This window comes from Chiloscyllium plagiosum, unplaced genomic scaffold, assembly GCF_037043375.1.
Source record: "Chiloscyllium plagiosum isolate Xiang-an unplaced genomic scaffold, Cpla_swu_hap1 HiC_scaffold_38, whole genome shotgun sequence".
Taxonomy (NCBI): Eukaryota; Metazoa; Chordata; class Chondrichthyes; order Orectolobiformes; family Hemiscylliidae; genus Chiloscyllium; species Chiloscyllium plagiosum.
Window position 1 is genome coordinate 28510845 of NW_028270176.1, and position 20410 is coordinate 28531254.

A 20410-nucleotide genomic window follows, 5' to 3' on the forward strand; every position below is an offset into this window, starting at 1 on the left:
GCCATTCAGCACCCCCCTCCTCCAACCTGTTGCACAGGGATAAGAGGAGGCCATTCAGCCCCTCAAGCATGCCGTACTGTTCAATCACATCACGTCCAATTTGAATGTTTGAAGTGAGGCCTTCCTGCTATTTTCAGGGGTATATCGGTGGGGTGGGGCGTATCGGTGAGGTGGGGGGGATATCGGTGGGGCGGATAGCGGTGGGTAGGGGTGATATCGGTGGGAAGGGGAGGATATCAATGGGGTGGGGCGGATAGCGGTGGGGAGCGGGGGATATTGGTGGGGTGGGGGTGCCCAGATTTCCCTGCCCCCTGAGAGTAAAGATGTCACCTGCATCCCCCACTGCACAGTCCGGCCTGGAATTTCAGGGGGGTCCCAGGCTACACCCACCCATCTGAGGAAACCCGTTCCCCTCTGTCGGTCCAATCAGATTCCCCTCCACATCTTATCAATTCCCTCGATTTGACCCCATCGTCCCCACCTCTTTAACTCTCTAGACTCGAGGAAGTGGAAGGGAAGGGGGGGGGTTAATGCCCCAGTCTTGTCACCCACTGTCAGATTCTAACCCCCTCAGTCTCGGGGGTCTGTCTGGTTAATCCCTACAGCACCCATACCTCCATCTCCTCCCCAACCCCTCCCCCCAATCACCCCCCTCACTACCCCAACCCCAACCCAAATCCCCAATCCCCAACCCTCAACCCTAATCCCAATACCAACCCCAACTCCAACCCCAACCTCAACCCCAACCCCAACTCCAACCCCAACCCCAACCGCAACTCCAATACCAACCCCAACCCCAACCCCAACCGTAACCCCAATACCAACCCCAACCCCAACCCCAATCCCATTCCGAACCCCAATCCCAATCCCAACCCCAATCCCAACCCGAACCCCAATACCAACCCCAACCCCAACCCCAACTCCAACCCCAACCTCAACCCCAATACCAACCCCAACCCCAACCCCAACTCCAACCCCAACCTCAACCCCAACCGCAACTCCAATACCAACCCCAACCCCAACCCCAACCGTAACCCCAATACCAATCCCAACCCCAATACCAACCCCAACCCCAACCCCAATCCCATTCCGAACCCCAATCCCAATCCCAACCCCAATCCCAACCCGAACCCCAATCCCAACCCCAACCCCAACCCGAACCCCAACCCCAATCCCAATCCCAATCTCAACCCCAATCCCAACCCGAACCCCAATCCCAATCCCAAACCCAATCCCAACCCCAATCCCAACCCCAATCCCAACCCCAATCCCAACCCCAACCCCAAACCCAACCCCAATCCCAATACCAAACCCAATCCCAATCCGAACCCCAATCCCAATCCCAATCCTAACCCCAACCCTATCCCAACCCCATCCCCATGCCCATCCCCATGCCCATCCCCATGCCCATCCCCATGCCCAACCCCATCCCCAACCCCATCCCCAATCCCAACCCAACCCCAACTTCAACCCCAACTTCAACTCCAACCCCAACCCCAACCCCAACCCCAACCCCAACCACAACCCCAACCCCAACCCCAATCCAAACCCCAACTCCAACCCAATCCCATCCCAATCCCCAATCCCATCCCCAACCCAAATCCCAATACCAACCTCAAACCCAATCCCAACCCCAATCCCAATCCCAATCCCAATCCCAACCCCAATCCCAATCCCAACCCCAAACCCAATACCAACCCCAACCCAATCCCAATCTCAACCCGAACCCCAATCCCAACCCGAACCCCAACCCCATCCCCAAATCCATCCCCAACCCCATCCCCAACCCCATCCCCAACCCCATCCCCAAATCCATCCCCAACCCCATCCCCAACCCCATCCCCAACCCCATCCCCAACCCCATCCCCAACCCCATCCCCAACCCCATCCCCAACCCCATCCCCAATCCCAATCCCAACCCCAACCCCAACCCAAACCTCAACCCCAACCTCAATATCAACCCAACCCCGATCCCAACCGCAATCCCAATCCCAACTCCAACCCCAACCATAATCCCAACCCCCACCCCATCCCCAATCCTGACCCCAATCCCAATCCCAATCCCAAACCTAACCCCAACCCCAATCCAAACCCCAACCCCAACTCCAATTCCAACCCCAATCCCATCCCAATCCCAAAACCCTATGCCCACCCCAATCTCAATCCCCAACCCCCAACCCCAACTCCAACCCCATCCCCAAACCCAACCCCAAACCCATCCCCAATCCCATCCCCAATCTCATCCCCATCCCCATCCTCAACCCCAACTCCAACCCCACCCCCAACCCCAACTCCTACCCCATCCCCATCTCCAATCCCAACCCCAATCCCAACCCCAATCCCATCCCCAATCCCATCCCCAACCCCATCCCCAACCCCATCCCCAACCCCAAATCCTACCCCATCCCCATCCCCAACCCCAATCTCAACTCCAACCCCATCCCCAACCCCAACTCCTACCCCATCCCCATCCCCATCCCCAATCCCATCCCCATCCCCATCACCATCCCCAATCCACAACTCCAACCCATCCCCAACCCCAACTCCTACCCCATCCCCATCTCCATCCCCAATCCCATCCCTATCCCCAACCCCAACCCCATCCCCATACCCATCCCCTACCCCATCCCCAACCCCATCCCCAACCCCATCCCCATCCCCATCCCCATCCCCATCCCCATCCCCAACTCCATCCCCATCCCCAACTCCAACCCCAACTCCTACCCCATCCCCTCCCCAACCCCAATCCCAACCCCAATCCCAACCCTAACCCCATCCCCAACCCCAACCCCAACCCCAACCCCAAACCCATCCCTAACCCCAACCCCAAAGCTGGTATTACTGCTCCTGAGAGCAGAGGGCCTGAGCTCCAATCAGGAAGCACAGAGAGAGAGAGATATAGAGAGTGAGAAAAATAGAGAGAGAGAATGTGAGAGAGAGACAGAGAATGAGAGAGACATAGAGAGTGAGAAAGAGAGAATGTGTGAGAGAGCCAAAGAGTGAGAGACCGAGAGAAAGAATGAGAGAGAGAGAATGAGAGAGAGGGAGAGGGAGGGATAGAGAGAGGGGTGGAAGGGGGGTTAGATGGAGAGAGAGAGGATGGGAGGGGGAGTGGGGGAGGGGAGGAGAGAGAGGGAGGGGGAGGGGAGAGGGAGGGGGAGAGGGAGAGGAGGGAACGGGAGTGGGAGAGGAGGGAGGGGGAATGGGAGAGGCGGGTGGGGAGAGGGAGAGGATGGAGGGGAGGAGGGAGAGGAGGGAGGGGAGGAGGGAGAGGGGGGAGAGGGAGAGGAGGGAGGGGAGAGGAGGGAGGAGGGGGAGGAAGGGGGAGGGGGAGAGGCGGATGGGGAGAGGGAGGTTTCTGACACTGCTCAGTGGGAGCCAGCAGCTTCCCGGAGAAACGTGTTTGTCTGTGAATTCCCGAAACATTTCTCCCTGAGTCAGAAATCTCAGTTTCCCGAAATCAGGCCAGCGGGAATCCCCTGAGTGAAGGAGAGGGAGTGAAATTCCAAATTCCACACAAACACCTGATCTCTATCTTCACCATTTCACTCCAGCACGCCCACTCTGAAGGGGCATTAACCCACGCTGAGAGAATGGCATCACTTGTACTGCCCATGGTGTCTCCCCTGGTCAGTATACTTACCTTCCACATGGAAACAGACCCTTCGGCCCAACCCGTCCATGCTGACCCAGATATCCCAACCCAATCTAGTCCCACCTGCCAGCACCCGGCCCATATCCCCCCAAACCCTTCCTATTCATATACCCATCCAAATGCCTCTTAAATGTTGTAATTGTACCAGCCTCCACCACATCCTCTGGCAGCTCATTCCATACACGTACCACCCTCTGTGTGAAAAAGTTGCCCCTTAGGTCCCTTTTATATTTTCCCCCTCTAAACCTATACCCCTCTGGTTCTGGACTCCCTGACTCCAGGGAAAAGACACTGTCTATTTATCCTATACTATCCATGCCCCTCATGATTTTATAAACCTCTATAAGGTCACCCCCCAGCCTCCGACGCTCCAGGGAAAACAGCCCCAGCCTGTTCAGCCTCTCCCTGTAGCTCAGATCCTCCAACCCTGGCAACATCCTTGTAAATCTTTTCTCAACCCTTTCAAGTTTCACAACATCTTTCCGATAGGAAGGAGACCAGAATTGCATGCAATATTCCAACAGTGGCCTAACCAATGTCCTGTACAGCCGCAACATGACCTCCCAACTCCTATACTCAATACTCTGACCAATAAAGGAAAGCATATCAAACACCTTCTTCACTATCCTATCTACCTGCAACTCCACTTTCAAGGAGCTATGAACCTGCACTCCAAGGTCTCTGTTCAGCAACACTCCCTAGGACCTTACCATTAAGTGTATAAGTCCTGCTAAGATTTAATTTCCCAAAATGTAGCACCTCGCATTTATCTGAATTAAACTCCATCTGCCACCCATTGGCCCAGGTGATCATGGGATTTAATTTTGGAATGGTTAAGAGATCTCCTGGTGCTCCACCAGGAGTAGGCGCTATTGAGAGCCGATGCATGTTGAACAGACTCTTAAGTGGGAACAGTGTGTATCTTTGGTGGAGGGAGGGCCGTTGGGAAAGGGAGGGGGATAGCATGGAACCCACATGGTCATTCGTTTAAATTGTTCCTCGTTTATCCTTAACCTCCCTTCCTGTTTGCAGTGATCTGATGCTGATGGAACGCAGCATCCCATTTGATGATCTTTGGGCTGTCTGTGCGTATCACGTGCAATTGAGGAAATCCTGTCCATCGGGAAGTTGGTCGGCTGAAGTCGGCCATTTTGTTGGTCTCCCTCAATCCTGACCCCAATGGCTCATTCCCTCCACCCCATGTCCGGACCCTCTCAAGGGGGTAACGAGGGACAGGCAATAAATGCTGGGCCCACATCCCACCAAATGAATAAACGAAAATGAAATAAAATAAAGACTGGATAGGCTGGGACATTTTTTCCACTGGAGCGTAGGTGGTTGAGAGGTGGCCTGGAGGGATATGGGCCGGGTGCTGGCAGGTGGGACTAGATTGGGTTGGGATATCAGGTCGTCATGGACGGGTTGGGCCGAAGGGTCTGATTCCATGCTGTACATCTCTATGACTCTACAATGGAGGTTCATAAAATAATGGGGGGGGGAGTTATGGACGGAGTGAATGGTAGGTACCTTTTCCCAAAGGTGGAGGATTTCAAGACGAAGGGGCAGATTTTTAAGGTGAGATTTAAAAAATAATGATTTTTTTTTTTACACAGAGGTTGGTTCATGTTTGGACTGAACTTTCTGAGGAAGTTGGGGGGGAGGGGTGGGGACAGTTACAACGTTTAAATGACATTTGGATAAGGACATGAGCAGGAAAGGGTTGGAGGGATTTGGGCCTAGTTTAGTTTGGGATAAGGGTCGGTATGGACTGGTTGGGCCGAAGGATCTGTTTCCATGCTTTAGGACGATGACTCTGACTCTAAAACAATGTCCGACTTATTTCTGGGATGGCGCAGGGTTGCTTACATGGAAAGGTTGTACGTGTGTCCATTTGCAGTTTGAAAGAATGTGAAGCAATCGTTTTGGAGGTTTTCGAAGGTTTGGAGGGGTGCGGAAAGTTGGAGGGATATTGCTTCTTGCGAAGGAGATGAGATTCAAGGGTTCAGCGTAAAAATAACGCATTTAAGGTGAGGATGAAGAATGCTTACTTGCCGAGAGGCAGAAATCTGAGGAATTCCCTTCTCTGTGAGCCAGAGGTTCAGTGAGGACTTTCGAGGCTGGGTTGGGGAGAATATTAAGTGAGGACTTGGTGTCGGAGCTTGGCTTTTACAAGAGACGTGGAACCCCAGCAGTAACTAACTCAGACAACACAAAACCTGGAAGGTTTGTAAAGAGTGAGGACACAGGCACGTGGGATGAAGTTAATACAGGTGGTAGGACAGGTGGGGGGGGGGCAGTAAAGGAGGGGGGGTGCGATGGCTCAGTGGTTAGCACAGCTGCCTCACAGCGCCAGGGACCCGGGTTTGATTCAAGTCTCGGATTACTGTCTGTGTGGATTTGTACATTCTCCCCGTGTCTGCGTGGGTTTCCTCCGGGTGCTCCGGTTTCCTCCCACAATCCAAAGATATGTAGGTCAGGGTGGATTGGCCATGCTAAATTGTCCCATATAGCCCATGGATGTGAAGGTTAGGGTGGATTGGCCATGCTAAATTGTCCCATAGTGCCCAGGGATGTGTAGGTTAGGGTGGATTGGCCATGCTAAGTTGTCCCATAGTGCCCAGGGATGTGAAAGTTAGGGTGGATTGGCCATGCTAAATTGTCCCATAGTGCCCAGGGATGTGCAGGTTAGGGTGGATTGGCCATGCTAAATTGTCCCATAGTGTCCAGGGGTGTGAAAGTTAGGGTGGATTGGCCATGCTAAATTGTCATAGTGCCCAGGGATGTGCAGGTTAGGGTGGATTGGCCATGCTAAATTGTCCCATAGTGCCCAGGGATGTGCAGGTTAGGGTGGATTGGCCATGCTAAATTGTCCCATAGTGCCCAGGGATGTGAAGGTTAGGGTGGATTGGCCATGGGAAATTGTCCCATAGTGCCCAGGGATGTGCAGGTTAGGGTGGATTGGCCATGCTAAATTGTCCCATAGTGTCCTGGGATGTGCAGGTTAGGGTGGATTGGCCATGCTAAATTGTCCCATAGTGTCCTGGGATGTGCAGGATAAGGTGGATTGGCCATGGGAAATTGTCCCATAGTGTCCAGGGATGTGCAGGTTAGGGTGGATTGGCCATGCTAAATTGTCCCATAGTGCCCAGGGATGTGAAGGTTAGGGTGGATTGGCCATGCTAAATTGTCCCATAGTGCCCAGGGATGTGAAGGTTAGGGTGGATTGGCCATGCTAAATTGTCCCATAGTGCCCAGGGATGTGAAGGTTAGGGTGGATTGGCCATGCTAAATTGTCCCATAGTGCCCAGGGATGTGAAGGTTAGGGTGGATTGGCCGTGCTAAATTGTCCCATAGTGTCCAGCGATGTGCAGGTTAGGATGGATTGGCCATGCTAAATTGTCCTATAGTGCCCAGGGATGTGCAGTTAGGGTGGATTGCCCATGGGGAATGTGGAGCTGCGGGAGGTCTAGGTGAGATGCTCTTCCGAAGGTCAGTGTTGACTTGATGGGCTGAATGGCCTGCTTCCACACTGCAGGGAATCAATGATGAATAGAGCACATTGTGTCCTGAACAGAACATTGGGTGAAAGGGCAGGATGGTGATGATGAACTTGGCTGAAAATGTGTTGCTGGAAAAGCGCAGCAGGTCAGACAGCATCCAGGGAACAGGAGAATCGACGTTTCGGGCATAAGCCCGAATTCCTGAAGAAGGGCTTATGCCCGAAACGTCGATTCTCCTGTTCCCTGGATGCGGCCTGGCCTGCTGCGCTTTTCCAGCAACACATTTTCAGCTCTGATCTCCAGCATCTGCAGACCTCACTTTCTCCTCGATGATGAACTTGGGCAAGACATGAGTTAGACGTCAAACGAAACCAGCCACTGAGTGCTCTCCCCAGAGAGTGATTAATTATGATTTCTCTCCCCAGATGCTGAGCTTTTCCAGCAATTTTTGCAGTTGTGTCTAAATTTCCAGCATCCTGTTTGACCTGAGCCGGAGAATTCCATCTGGTTGGGATGGGACCTGACTATCTCGGTGAGAGTGATGGGAGAGAAGCTGAACGTCCTCATCCAGTCAGGACCACGTCACGATTCCGGACCCACAGCAAGGCGGTTCACGCTTAACCGCCCTTGGGGCAATTAGGGACGGCCAGTGCTCCTCAGACCGTGTGAGAATAGAACACCAACCTGTGTAGTCATGAGCAGGGTACAGGAGACAGTCGGGAGGGAGAGTGAAGATCTTCTGGTGGACGGAATGGTACAGAGACTCGGGATCACCTGGAAAGACGTCCCGAGAGAGACAGAATTACAGACGCGTTGTGAAAATGCTCCATCGGACAGACATTTCTGCACAGCAAGATCCCATAAGCAGCAAACAGCACCCACAGACTGTCCCCAGGGACGGCAGCGGGGTCAGAATGTTGGGCTGAAGACACATCGGAAAAAGGCCTTTCCGCTCTCCCGAAACAACAGGTTAGTGTTCCCGCTCAAGGACATTCGGAGGGTCAGTGCTGAGGGAGCGCCGCACTGTCGGAGGGTCAGTGCTGAGGGAGTGGGCACTGTCGGAGGGTCAGTGCTGAGGGAGCACCGCACTGTCGGAGGGTCAGTGCTGAGGGAGCGCCGCACTGTCGGAGGGTCAGTACTGAGGGAGTGCCGCATTGTCGGAGGGTCAGTGCTGAGGGAGTGGAGCTTACCTTGTTGAAAATCAGTCCGTCCGCAGCCTCGGATGAGCAGTGGGCACTGTCGGAGGGTCAGTGCTGAGGGAGTGGGCACTGTCGGAGGGTCAGTGTTGAGGGAGTGCCGCACTGTCGGAGGGTCAGTGCTGAGGGAGTGGGCACTGTCGGAGGGTCAGTGCTGAGGGAGTGGGCACTGTCGGAGGGTCAGTGCTGAGGGAATGCCGCACTGTCGGAGGGTCAGTGCTGAGGGAGTGCAGCACTGTCTGAGGGTCAGTGCTGAGGGAGTGCCGCACTGTCGGAGGGTCAGTGCTGAGGGAGCGCCGCACTGTCGGAGGGTCAGTGCTGAGGGAGCGCCGCACTGTCGGAGGGTCAGTGCTGAGGGAGCGCCGCACTGTCGGAGGGTCAGTGTTGAGGGAGCGCCGCACTGTCGGAGGGTCAGTGTTGAGGGAGCGCCGCACTGTCAGAGGGTCAGTACTGAGGCAGTGCCGCACTGTCGGAGGGTCAGTGCTGAGGGAGTGCCGCACTGTCGGAGGGTCAGAGATGAGGGAGCGCCGCACTGTTGGAGGGTCAGTGATGAGGGAGCGCCGCACTGTCGGAGGGTCAGTGCTGAGGGAGTGCCACACTGTCGGAGGGTCAATACTGAGGGAGTGCCGCACTGTCGGAGGGTCAATACTGAGGGAGCGCCGCACTGTCGGAGGGTCAGTGATGAGGGAGTGCCGCACTGTCGGAGGGTCAATACTGAGGGAGCGCCGCACTGTCGGAGGGTCAGTGATGAGGGAGCGCCGCACTGTCGGAGGGTCAGTGCTGAGGGAGTGGAGCTTACCTTGTTGAAAATCAGTCCGTCCGCAGCCTCGGATGAGCAGAGCATCTCCGGTGAATGCCATGGATTTGTCGTTGAGCACAAAGGTGAGGCAGCCATCTGTGTGTCCAGGGGTGGAAAGTGTCTCCAGAAACTAGGCAGAGTGAGAAACGACACAAACACTGACAGAACAATCTGCCCCTGAAGGGAATCCCAAATCTATCCCTGATCAACACCAGAATTCAACCTCCCAATTCCACCCAACTCCACACTATATCAACTCAGTTCGTCCCACACTTGGAGCACCGCACACAGTTCCAGTCTCCGTATCCCTCAGTTAGACCCACACTCGGAGCACTGTGCACAGTTCCAGTCTCCATATCCCTCAGTTAGACCCACACTCGGAGCACTGTGCACAGTTCCAGTCTCCGTATCCCTCAGTTAGACACAGACTCTGAGCACTGTGCACAGTTCCAGTCTCCATATCCATCAGTTAGACCCACACTCGGAGCACTGTGCACAGTTCCAGTCTCCATATCCATCAGTTAGACCCACACTCCGAGTACTGTGCACAGTTCCGGTCACCGTATCCCTCAGTTAGACCCACACTCGGAGCACTGTGCACAGTTCCAGTCTCTGTATCCCTCAGTTAGACACACACTTGGAGCACTGTGCACAGTTCCAGTCTCCATATTCATCAGTTAGACCCACACTCGGAGCACTGTGCACAGTTCCAGTCTCCGTATCCCTCAGTTAGACCCACACTCGGAGCACTGTGCACAGTTCCAGTCTCTGTATCCCTCAGTTAGACCCACACTCAGAGCACTGTGCACAGTTCCAGTCTCCGTATCCCTCAGCTAGACCCACACTCGGAGCACTGTGCACAGTTCCAGTCTCCGTATCCCTCGGTTAGACCCACACTCAGAGCACTGTGCACAGTTCCAGTCTCTGTATCCCTCAGTTAGACCCACACTCGGAGCACTGTGCACAGTTCCAGTCTCCGTATCCCTCAGTTAGACCCACACTCGGAGCACTGTGCACAGTTCCAGTCTCCATATCCATCAGTCAGACCCACACTAGGAGCACCGTGCACAGTTCCAGTCTCTGTATCCCTCAGTTAGACCCACACTCGGAGCACTGTGCACAGTTCCAGTCTCCGTATCCCTAAGTTAGACCCACACTCGGAGCACCGCACACAGTTCCAGTCTCCGTATCCCTCAGTTAGACACAGACTCGGAGCACTGCGCACAGTTCCGGTCTCTGTATCCCTCAGTTAGACCCACACTCGGAGCATTGTGCACAGTTCCAGTCTCCGTATCCCTCAGTTAGACCCACACTCGGAGCACTTGGCACAGTTCCAGTCTCCGTATCCCACAGCTAGACCCACACTCTGAGCACTGTGCACAGTTCCAGTCTCTGTATCCCTTAGTGAGACCCACACTCGGAGCACTGTGCACAGTTCCAGTCTCCGTATCCCTCAGTTAGACCCACACTCGGAGCACTGTGCACAGTTCCAGTCTCCGTATCCCTCAGTTAGACCCACACTCGGAGCACTGTGCACAGTTCCAGTCTCCGTATCCCTCAGTTAGACCCACACTCGGAGCACTGTGCACAGTTCCAGTCTCCGTATCCCTCAGTTAGACCCACACTCGGAGCACTGTGCACAGTTCCAGTCTCCGTATCCCTCAGTTAGACGCACACTCGGAGCACTGTGCACAGTTCCAGTCTCCGTATCCCTCAGTTAGACACAGACTCGGAGCACTGTGCACAGTTCCAGTCACTGTATACCTCAGTTAGACCCACACTCGGAGCACTGTGCACAGTTCCAGTCTCCGTATCCCTCAGTTAGACCCACACTCGGAGCACTGTGCACAGTTCCAGTCTCCGTATCCCTCAGCTAGACCCACACTCGGAGCACTGTGCACAGTTCCAGTCTCCGTATCCCTTGGTTAGACCCACACTCAGAGCACTGTGCACAGTTCCAGTCTCTGTATCCCTCAGTTAGACCCACACTCGGAGCACTGTGCACAGTTCCAGTCTCCGTATCCCTCAGTTAGACCCACACTCGGAGCACTGTGCACAGTTCCAGTCTCCATATCCATCAGTCAGACCCACACTAGGAGCACCGTGCACAGTTCCAGTCTCTGTATCCCTCAGTTAGACCCACACTCGGAGCACTGTGCACAGTTCCAGTCTCCGTATCCCTCAGTTAGACCCACACTCGGAGCACCGCACACAGTTCCAGTCTCCGTATCCCTCAGTTAGACACAGACTCGGAGCACTGCGCACAGTTCCGGTCTCTGTATCCCTCAGTTAAACCCACACTCGGAGCACTGTGCACAGTTCCAGTCTCCGTATCCCTAAGTTAGACCCACACTCGGAGCACCGCACACAGTTCCAGTCTCCGTATCCCTCAGTTAGACCCACACTCGGAGCACTGTGCACAGTTCCAGTCTCCGTATCCCTCAGTTAGACCCACACTCGGAGCACTTGGCACAGTTCCAGTCTCTGTATCCCACAGCTAGACCCACACTCTGAGCACTGTGCACAGTTCCAGTCTCTGTATCCCTTAGTGAGACCCACACTCGGAGCACTGTGCACAGTTCCAGTCTCCGTATCCCTCAGTTAGACCCACACTCGGAGCACTGTGCACAGTTCCAGTCTCCGTATCCCTCAGTTAGACCCACACTCGGAGCACTGTGCACAGTTCCAGTCTCCGTATCCCTCAGTTAGACCCACACTCGGAGCACTGTGCACAGTTCCAGTCTCCGTATCCCTCAGTTAGACCCACACTCGGAGCACTGTGCACAGTTCCAGTCTCCGTATCCCTCAGTTAGACCCACACTCGGAGCACTGTGCACAGTTCCAGTCTCCGTATCCCTCAGTTAGACCCACACTCGGAGCACTGTGCACAGTTCCAGTCTCTGTATCCCTCAGTTAGACCCACACTCGGAGCACTGTGCACAGTTCCAGTCTCTGTATCCCTCAGTTAGACCCACACTCGGAGCACTGTGCACAGTTCCAGTCTCCGTATCCCTCAGTTAGACGCACACTCGGAGCACTGTGCACAGTTCCAGTCTCCGTATCCCACAGCTAGACCCACAATCGGAGCACTGTGCACAGTTCCAGTCTCTATATCCCTCAGTCAGACCCACACTCGGAGCACTGTGCACAGTTCCTATCTCTGTATCCCACAGTTAGACCCACACTCGGAGCACTGTGCACAGTTCCAGTCTCCGTATCCCTCAGTCAGACCCACACTCGGAGCACTGTGCACAGTTCCAGTCTCCGTATCCCTCAGTTAGACCCACACTCGGAGCACTGTGCACAGTTCCAGTCTCAGTATCCCTCAGTTAGACCCACACTCGGAGCACTGTGCACAGTTCCAGTCTCCGTATCCCTCAGTCAGACCCACACTCGGAGCACTGTGCACAGTTCCAGTCTCCGTATCCCTCAGTTAGACCCACACTCGGAGCACTGTGTACAGTTCCAGTCTCCGTATCCCTCAGTTAGACCCACACTCGGAGCACCGTGCACAGTTCCAGTCTCCGTATCCCTCAGTTAGACCCACACTCGGAGCACTGTGCACAGTTCCAGTCTCCGTATCCCTGAGTTAGACCCACACTGGGGCAAAGACGTTATTGCCAGTACAGGGTGAAAGAAGAGGCCCTGGGGTGACCTGAGTGAGGTCCTCACAATTCTGGGAGGGGTTTCGATTGTGAAGATGTAAAGATGTTTCCCCTTGTTGTTGGGGGCATCGGGGGGTGGGGGGGGGGGTGTGTCTTGTGAACTAGAATGAGGAGCCATTGATAGATGGCATTCCCGAATAAATGCAATGGGAAATTCAGGAAAAGGTTTCCGATAGAGTTGAAGGAGTGTGGATGTGGGGAATGTGGGTCTGACTCGCACAGGGAGTGGGGGGAGGGGGAATCGTGCGGATGTATTGAACTCGGGCAAACTGGATAAACAAAGCAGAGAAGGAGATGGTGATGGGGTGAGGGAGAAAGAGCAGGGCGTGGCGGAGAAAGCCTGGCCTGGGATAGAGGGGCTGAATGGCCTGTTTCTGTGCTGGAGAATCTCTCATTCGGTGATTTACTTACAAATTTCCCAAAGTTAATGGTATCCCCTTCCTTGATGTGCACATCAGCCTGTGCTCCACTGTCCTGTGCAATGACACTTTGACATCCAACCAGCATCTTCTTCAGGAGCCCTGTACCAGTCACATGATCTGCATGGCAATGGGTATTGGCTGCAGACACAACAAGAACCCATCAATACTGACCCTCCGACAGTGCCCATTCCCTCAGCACTGACCCTCCGACAGTGCCCACTCCCTCAGCACTGACCCTCCGACAGTGCAGCGCTCCCTCAGCACTGACCCTCCGACAGTGCCCACTCCCTCAGCACTGACCCTCCGACAGTGCGGCACTCCCTCAGCACTGACCCTCTGACAGTGCGGCACTCCCTCAGCACTGACCCTCCGACAGTGCTCACTCCCTCAGCCCTGACCCTCCGACAGTGCGGCACTCCCTCAGCACTGACCCTCCGACAGTGCGGCACTAGCTCAGCACTGACCCTCCGACAGTGCAGCACTCCCTCAGCACTGACCCTCCGACAGTGCTCACTCCCTCAGCCCTGACCCTCCGACAGTGCGGTGCTCCCTCAGCACTGACCCTCCGACAGTGCTCACTCCCTCAGCCCTGACCCTCCGACAGTGCGGTGCTCCCTCAGCACTGACCCTCCGACAGTGCCCACTCCCTCAGCACTGACCCTCCGACAGTGCCCACTCCCTCAGCACTGACCCTCCGACAGTGCGGCACTCCCTCAGCACTGACCCTCCGACAGTGCGGCACTCCCTCAGCACTGACCCTCCGACAGTGCGGCACTCCCTCAGCACTGACCCTCCGACAGTGCGGTCCTCCCTCAACACTGACCCTCCGACAGTGCGGCACTCCCTCAGCACTGACCCTCCGACAGTGCGGCACTCCCTCAACACTGACCCTCCGACAGTGCGGCACTCCCTCAACACTGACCCTCCGACAGTGCGGCACTCCCTCAGCACTGACCCTCCGACAGTGCGGCTCTCCCTCAGCACTGACCCTCCGACAGTGCGGCACTCCCTCAGCACTGACCCTCCGACAGTGCGGCACTCCCTCAGCACTGACCCTCCGACAGTGCTCACTCCCTCAGCACTGACCCTCCGACAGTGCCCACTCCCTCAGCACTGACCCTCCGACAGTGCGGCACTCCCTCAGAACTGACCCTCCGACAGTGCGGCACTCCCTCAGCACTGACCCTCCGACAGTGCGGCATTCCCTCAGCACTGACCCTCCGACAGTGCGGCACTCCCTCAGCACTGACCCTCCGACAGTGCGGCACTCCCTCAGCACTGACCCTCCGACAGTGCGGCGCTCCCTCAGCACTGACCCTCCGACAGTGCCCACTCCCTCAGCACTGACCCTCCGACAGTGCCCACTCCCTCAGCACTGACCCTCCGACAGTGCGGCACTCCCTCAGCACTGACCCTCCGACAGTGCGGCACTCCCTCAGCACTGACCCTCCGACAGTGCGGCACTCCCTCAGCACTGACCCTCCGACAGTGCTCACTCCCTCAGCCCTGACCCTCCGACAGTGCGGTGCTCCCTCAGCACTGACCCTCCGACAGTGCTCACTCCCTCAGCACTGAACCTCCGACAGTGCCCACTCCCTCAGCACTGTCCCTCCGACAGTGCCCACTCCCTCAGCACTGACCCTCCGACAGTGCGGCACTCCCTCAGCACTGACCCTCCGACAGTGCGGCACTCCCTCAGCACTGACCCTCCGACAGTGCGGCACTCCCTCAGCACTGACCCTCCGACAGTGCGGCCCTCCCTCAACACTGACCCTCCGACAGTGCGGCACTCCCTCAGCACTGACCCTCCGACAGTGCGGCACTCCCTCAGCACTGACCCTCCGACAGTGCGGCACTCCCTCAACACTGACCCTCCGACTGTGCGGCACTCCCTCAGCACTGACCCTCCGACAGTGCGGCACTCCCTCAGCACTGACCCTCCGACAGTGCGGCACTCCCTCAGCACTGACCCTCCGACAGTGCCCACTCCCTCAGCACTGACCCTCCGACAGTGCGGCACTCCCTCAGCACTGACCCTCCGACAGTGCGGCACTCCCTCAGCACTGACCCTCCGACAGTGCGGCACTCCCTCAGCACTGACCCTCCGACAGTGCGGCACTCCCTCAGCACTGACCCTCCGACAGTGCGGCGCTCCCTCAGCACTGACCCTCCGACAGTGCGGCGCTCCCTCAGCACTGACCCTCCGACAGTGCGGCGCTCCCTCAGCACTGTCCCTCCGACAGTGCGGCACTCCCTCAGCACTGACCCTCCGACAGTGCAGTACTCCCTCAGCACTGACCCTCCGACAGTGCGGCACTCCCTCAGCACTGACCCTCCGACAGTGCGGCACTCCCTCAGCACTGACCCTCCGACAGTGCGGCACTCCCTCAGCACTGACCCTCCGACAGTGCCGCACTCCCTCAGCACTGACCCTCCGACAGTGCGCACTCCCTCAGCACTGACCCTCCGACAGTGCGGCACTCCCTCAGCACTGACCCTCCGACAGTGCGGCACTCCCTCAGCACTGACCCTCCGACAGTGTGGCACTCCCTCAGCACTGACACTACGACAGTGCGGCGCTCCCTCACCACTGACCCTCCGACAGTGCGGCACTCCCTCAGCACTGACCCTCCGACAGTGCGGCACTCCCTCAGCACTGACCCTCCGACAGTGCGGCACTCCCTCAGCACTGACCCTCCGACAGTGCGGCGCTCCCTCAGCACTGACCCTCCGACAGTGCGGCGCTCCCTCAGCACTGACCCTCCGACAGTGCGGCGCTCCCTCAGCACTGTCCCTCCGACAGTGCGGCACTCCCTCAGCACTGACCCTCCGACAGTGCAGTACTCCCTCAGCACTGACCCTCCGACAGTGCGGCACTCCCTCAGCACTGACCCTCCGACAGTGCGGCACTCCCTCAGCACTGACCCTCCGACAGTGCGGCACTCCCTCAGCACTGACCCTCCGACAGTGCCGCACTCCCTCAGCACTGACCCTCCGACAGTGCGGCACTCCCTCAGCACTGACCCTCCGACAGTGCGGCACTCCCTCAGCACTGACCCTCCGACAGTGTGGCACTCCCTCAGCACTGACACTCCGACAGTGCGGCGCTCCCTCACCACTGACCCTCCGACAGTGCGGCACTCCCTCAGCACTGACCCTCCGACAGTGCGGCGCTCCCTCAGAACTGACCCTCCAACAGTGCGGCGCTTCCTCAGCACTGACCCTCCGACAGTGCGGCACTCCCTCAGCACTGACCCTCCGACAGTGCGGCACTCCCTCAGCACTGACCCTCCGACAGTGCGGCACTCCCTCAGCACTGACCCTCCGACAGTGTGGCACTCCCTCAGCACTGACCCTCCGACAGTGCGGCACTCCCTCAGCGCTGACCCTCGGACAGTGCGGCGCTCCCTCAGCGCTGACCCTCGGACAGTGCACACGGAGAAATGAAGGAGCAGCTGTGGTACACTATATCCATGTGGGATGTGCTTTTATTGGGATTGAGATACACTCCGAGCAGGCATTACTGGTCAATCAGTTGATTGTGAGGGAGGGAATTCCAGGATTCTGACCCAGGAAGGAATGGCTAATATATTTCCAAGTTGGGATGGTGAGGGGCTTGGAGGGGAAACTTTAGGGGGTGGTGTTCCCATGTATCTGCTTCCCCTTGTCCTTCTAGATGGAAGTGGCCGTGGGTTTGGAAGGTGCTGTCTGAGGGTCTTTGGTGAGTTTCTGCAGTGGGTCTTGTAGCTGGTACAACACTGCTGTTACTGAGCGTCGGTGGGGGGGAGGGAGGGGATGGTACACACTGCTGTTACTGAGCGTCGGTGGGGGGAGGGAGGGGATGGTACACACTGCTGTTACTGAGCGTCGGTGGGGGGAGGGAGGGGATGGTACACACTGCTGTTACTGAGTGTCGGTGGGGGGGAGGGAGGGGATGGTACACACTGCTGTTACTGAGGGTCGGTGGGGGGAGGGAGGGGATGGTACACACTGCTGTTACTGAGCGTCGGTGGGGGGGGGGAGGGGATGGTACACACTGCTGTTACTGAGTGTCGGTGGGGGGAGGGAGGGGATGGTACACACTGCTGTTACTGAGCGTCGGTGGGGGAGGGAGGGGATGGTACACACTGCTGTTACTGAGTGTCGGTGGGGGGAGGGAGGGGATGGTACACACTGCTGTTTCTGAGTGTCGGTGGGGGGAGGGAGGGGATGGTACACACTGCTGTTACTGAGCATCGGTGGGGGAGGGAGGGGATGGTACACACTGCTGTTACTGAGGGTCGGTGGGGGGAGGGAGGGGATGGTACACACTGCTGTTACTGAGTGTCGGTGGGGGGAGGGAGGGGATGGTACACACTGCTGTTACTGAGGGTCGGTGGGGGGGAGGGAGGGGATGGTACACACTGCTGTTACTGAGCGTCGGTGGGGGGAGGGAGGGGATGGTACACACTGCTGTTACTGAGGGTCGGTGGGGGGAGGGAGGGGATGGTACACACTGCTGTTACTGAGCGTCGGTGGCGGGACGGAGGGAGGGGATGGTACACACTGCTGTTACTGAGCATCGGTGGGGGGGAGGGAGGGAATGGTACTCACTGCTGTTACTGAGCGTCGGTGGGGGGAGGGAGGGGATGGTACACACTGCTGTTACTGAGCGTCGGTGGGGGGAGGGAGGGGATGGTACACACTGCTGTTACTGAGGGTCGGTGGGGGGAGGGAGGGGATGGTACACACTGCTGTTACTGAGGGTCGGTGGGGGGAGGGAGGGGATGGTACACACTGCTGTTACTGAGGGTCGGTGGGGGGGAGGGAGGGGATGGTACACACTGCTGTTACTGAGCGTCGGTGGGGGGAGGGAGGGGATGGTACACACTGCTGTTACTGAGTGTCGGTGGGGGGAGGGAGGGGATGGTACACACTGCTGTTACTGAGCGTCGGTGGGGGGAGGGAGGGGATGGTACACACTGCTGTTACTGAGGGTCGGTGGGGGGAGGGAGGGGATAGTACACACTGCTGTTACTGAGTGTCGGTAGGGGGGGGGGAGGGGATGGTACACACTGCTGTTACTGAGCGTCGGTGGGGGGAGGGAGGGGATGGTACACACTGCTGTTACTGAGTGTCGGTGGGGGGGGGGAGGGGATGGTACACACTGCTGTTACTGAGTGTCGGTGGGGGGGGGAGGGGATGGTACACACTGCTGTTACTGAGTGTCGGTGGGGGGGGGAGGGGATGGTACACACTGCTGTTACTGAGTGTCGGTGGGGGGGGGAGGGGATGGTACACACTGCTGTTACTGAGTGTCGGTGGGGGGGGGAGGGGTTGGTACACACTGCTGTTACTGAGCGTCGGTGGGGGGAGGGAGGGGATGGTACACACTGCTGTTACTGAGTGTCGGTGGGGGAGGGAGGGGATGCTACACACTGCTGTTACTGAGTGTCGGTGGGGGGGGGAGGGGATGGTACACACTGCTGTTACTGAGCGTCGGTGGGGGGAGCGAGGGGATGGTACACACTGCTGTTACTGAGCGTCGGTGGGGGCAGGGAGGGGATGGTACACACTGCTGTTACTGAGCGTCGGTGGGGGAGGGAGGGGATGGTACACACTGCTGTTACTGAGCGTCGGTGGGGGGAGGTAGGGGATGGTACACACTGCTGTTACTGAGTGTCGGTGGGGGGAGGGAGGAGATGGAACACACTGCTGTTACTGAGTGTCGGTGGGGGAGGGAGGGGATGGTACACACTGCTGTTACTGAGCGTCGGTGTGGGGAGGGAGGGGATGGTACACACTGCTGTTACTGAGGGTCGGTGGGGGGGGGAGGGGTTGGTACACACTGCTGTTACTGAGCGTCGGTGGGGGGAGGGAGGGGATGGTACACACTGCTGTTACTGAGCGTCGGTGGGGGAGGGAGGGGATGGTACACACTGCTGTTACTGAGCGTCGGTGGGGGGAGGTAGGGGATGGTACACACTGCTGTTACTGAGTGTCGGTGGGGGGAGGGAGGAGATGGAACACACTGCTGTTACTGAGTGTCGGTGGGGGAGGGAGGGGATGGTACACACTGCTGTTACTGAGCGTCGGTGTGGGGAGGGAGGGGATGGTACACACTGCTGTTACTGAGGGTCGGTGGGGGAGGGAGGGGATGGTACACACTGCTGTTACTGAGCGTCGGTGGGGGGAGGGAGGGGATGGTACACACTGCTGTTACTGAGTGTCGGTGGGGGGAGGGAGGGGATGGTACACACTGCTGTTACTGAGCGTCGGTGGGGGAGGGAGGGGATGGTACACACTGCTGTTACTGAGCGTCGGTGGGGGGAGGGAGGGGATGGTACACACTGCTGTTACTGAGTGTCGGTGGGGGGGGGGAGGGGATGGTACACACTGCTGTTACTGAGGGTCGGTGGGGGGAGGGAGGGGATGGTACACACTGCTGTTACTGAGGATCGGGGGGGAGGGAGGGGATGGTACACACTGCTGTTACTGAGGGTCGGGGGGGAGGGAGGGGATGGTACACACTGCTGTTACTGAGCGTCGGTGGCGGGACGGAGGGAGGGGATGGTACACACTGCTGTTACTGAGCGTCGGTGGGGGAGGGAGGGGATGGTACACACTGCTGTTACTGAGCGTCGGTGGGGGGAGGGAGGGGCTGGTACACACTGCTGTTACTGAGCGTCGGTGGGGGAGGGAGGGGATGGTACACACTGCTGTTACTGAGCGTCGGTGGGGGGAGGGAGGGGATGGTACACACTGCTGTTACTGAGGGTCGGGGGGGAGGGAGGGGATGGTACACACTGCTGTTACTGAGCGTCGGTGGGGGGAGGGAGGGGATGGTACACACTGCTGTTACTGAGCGTCGGTGGGGGGAGGGAGGGGATGGTACACACTGCTGTTACTGAGGGTCGGTGGGGGGGAGGGAGGGGATGGTACACACTGCTGTTACTGAGTGTCGGTGGGGGGAGGGAGGGGATGGTACACACTGCTGTTACTGAGCGTCGGTGGGGGAGGGAGGGGATGGTACACACTGCTGTTACTGAGCGTCGGTGGGGGGAGGGAGGGGATGGTACACACTGCTGTTACTGAGCGTCGGTGGGGGAGGGAGGGGATGGTACACACTGCTGTTACTGAGCGTCGGTGGGGGGAGGGAGGGGATGGTACACACTGCTGTTACTGAGCGTCGGT

At 57.6% G+C, this 20410-nt stretch overlaps 1 protein-coding gene across 2 annotated transcripts in view; it reads right to left on the reverse strand.

Annotated features, from left to right (window-relative positions):
- Window positions 1-20410, reverse strand: part of ethe1 (ETHE1 persulfide dioxygenase) — an 86998-nt gene that overhangs the window by 21832 nt on the left and 44756 nt on the right. For both annotated transcript variants that reach the window (XM_087981097.1, XM_087981096.1), the window contains 3 exons: window positions 13227-13375; window positions 9151-9280; window positions 7840-7929 (listed from right to left, as the gene is read on the reverse strand). In XM_087981097.1, coding sequence (XP_087837223.1) covers window positions 7840-7929; window positions 9151-9280; window positions 13227-13375 — 369 coding nt within the window. The remainder of the gene's footprint in view (window positions 1-7839; window positions 7930-9150; window positions 9281-13226; window positions 13376-20410) is intronic.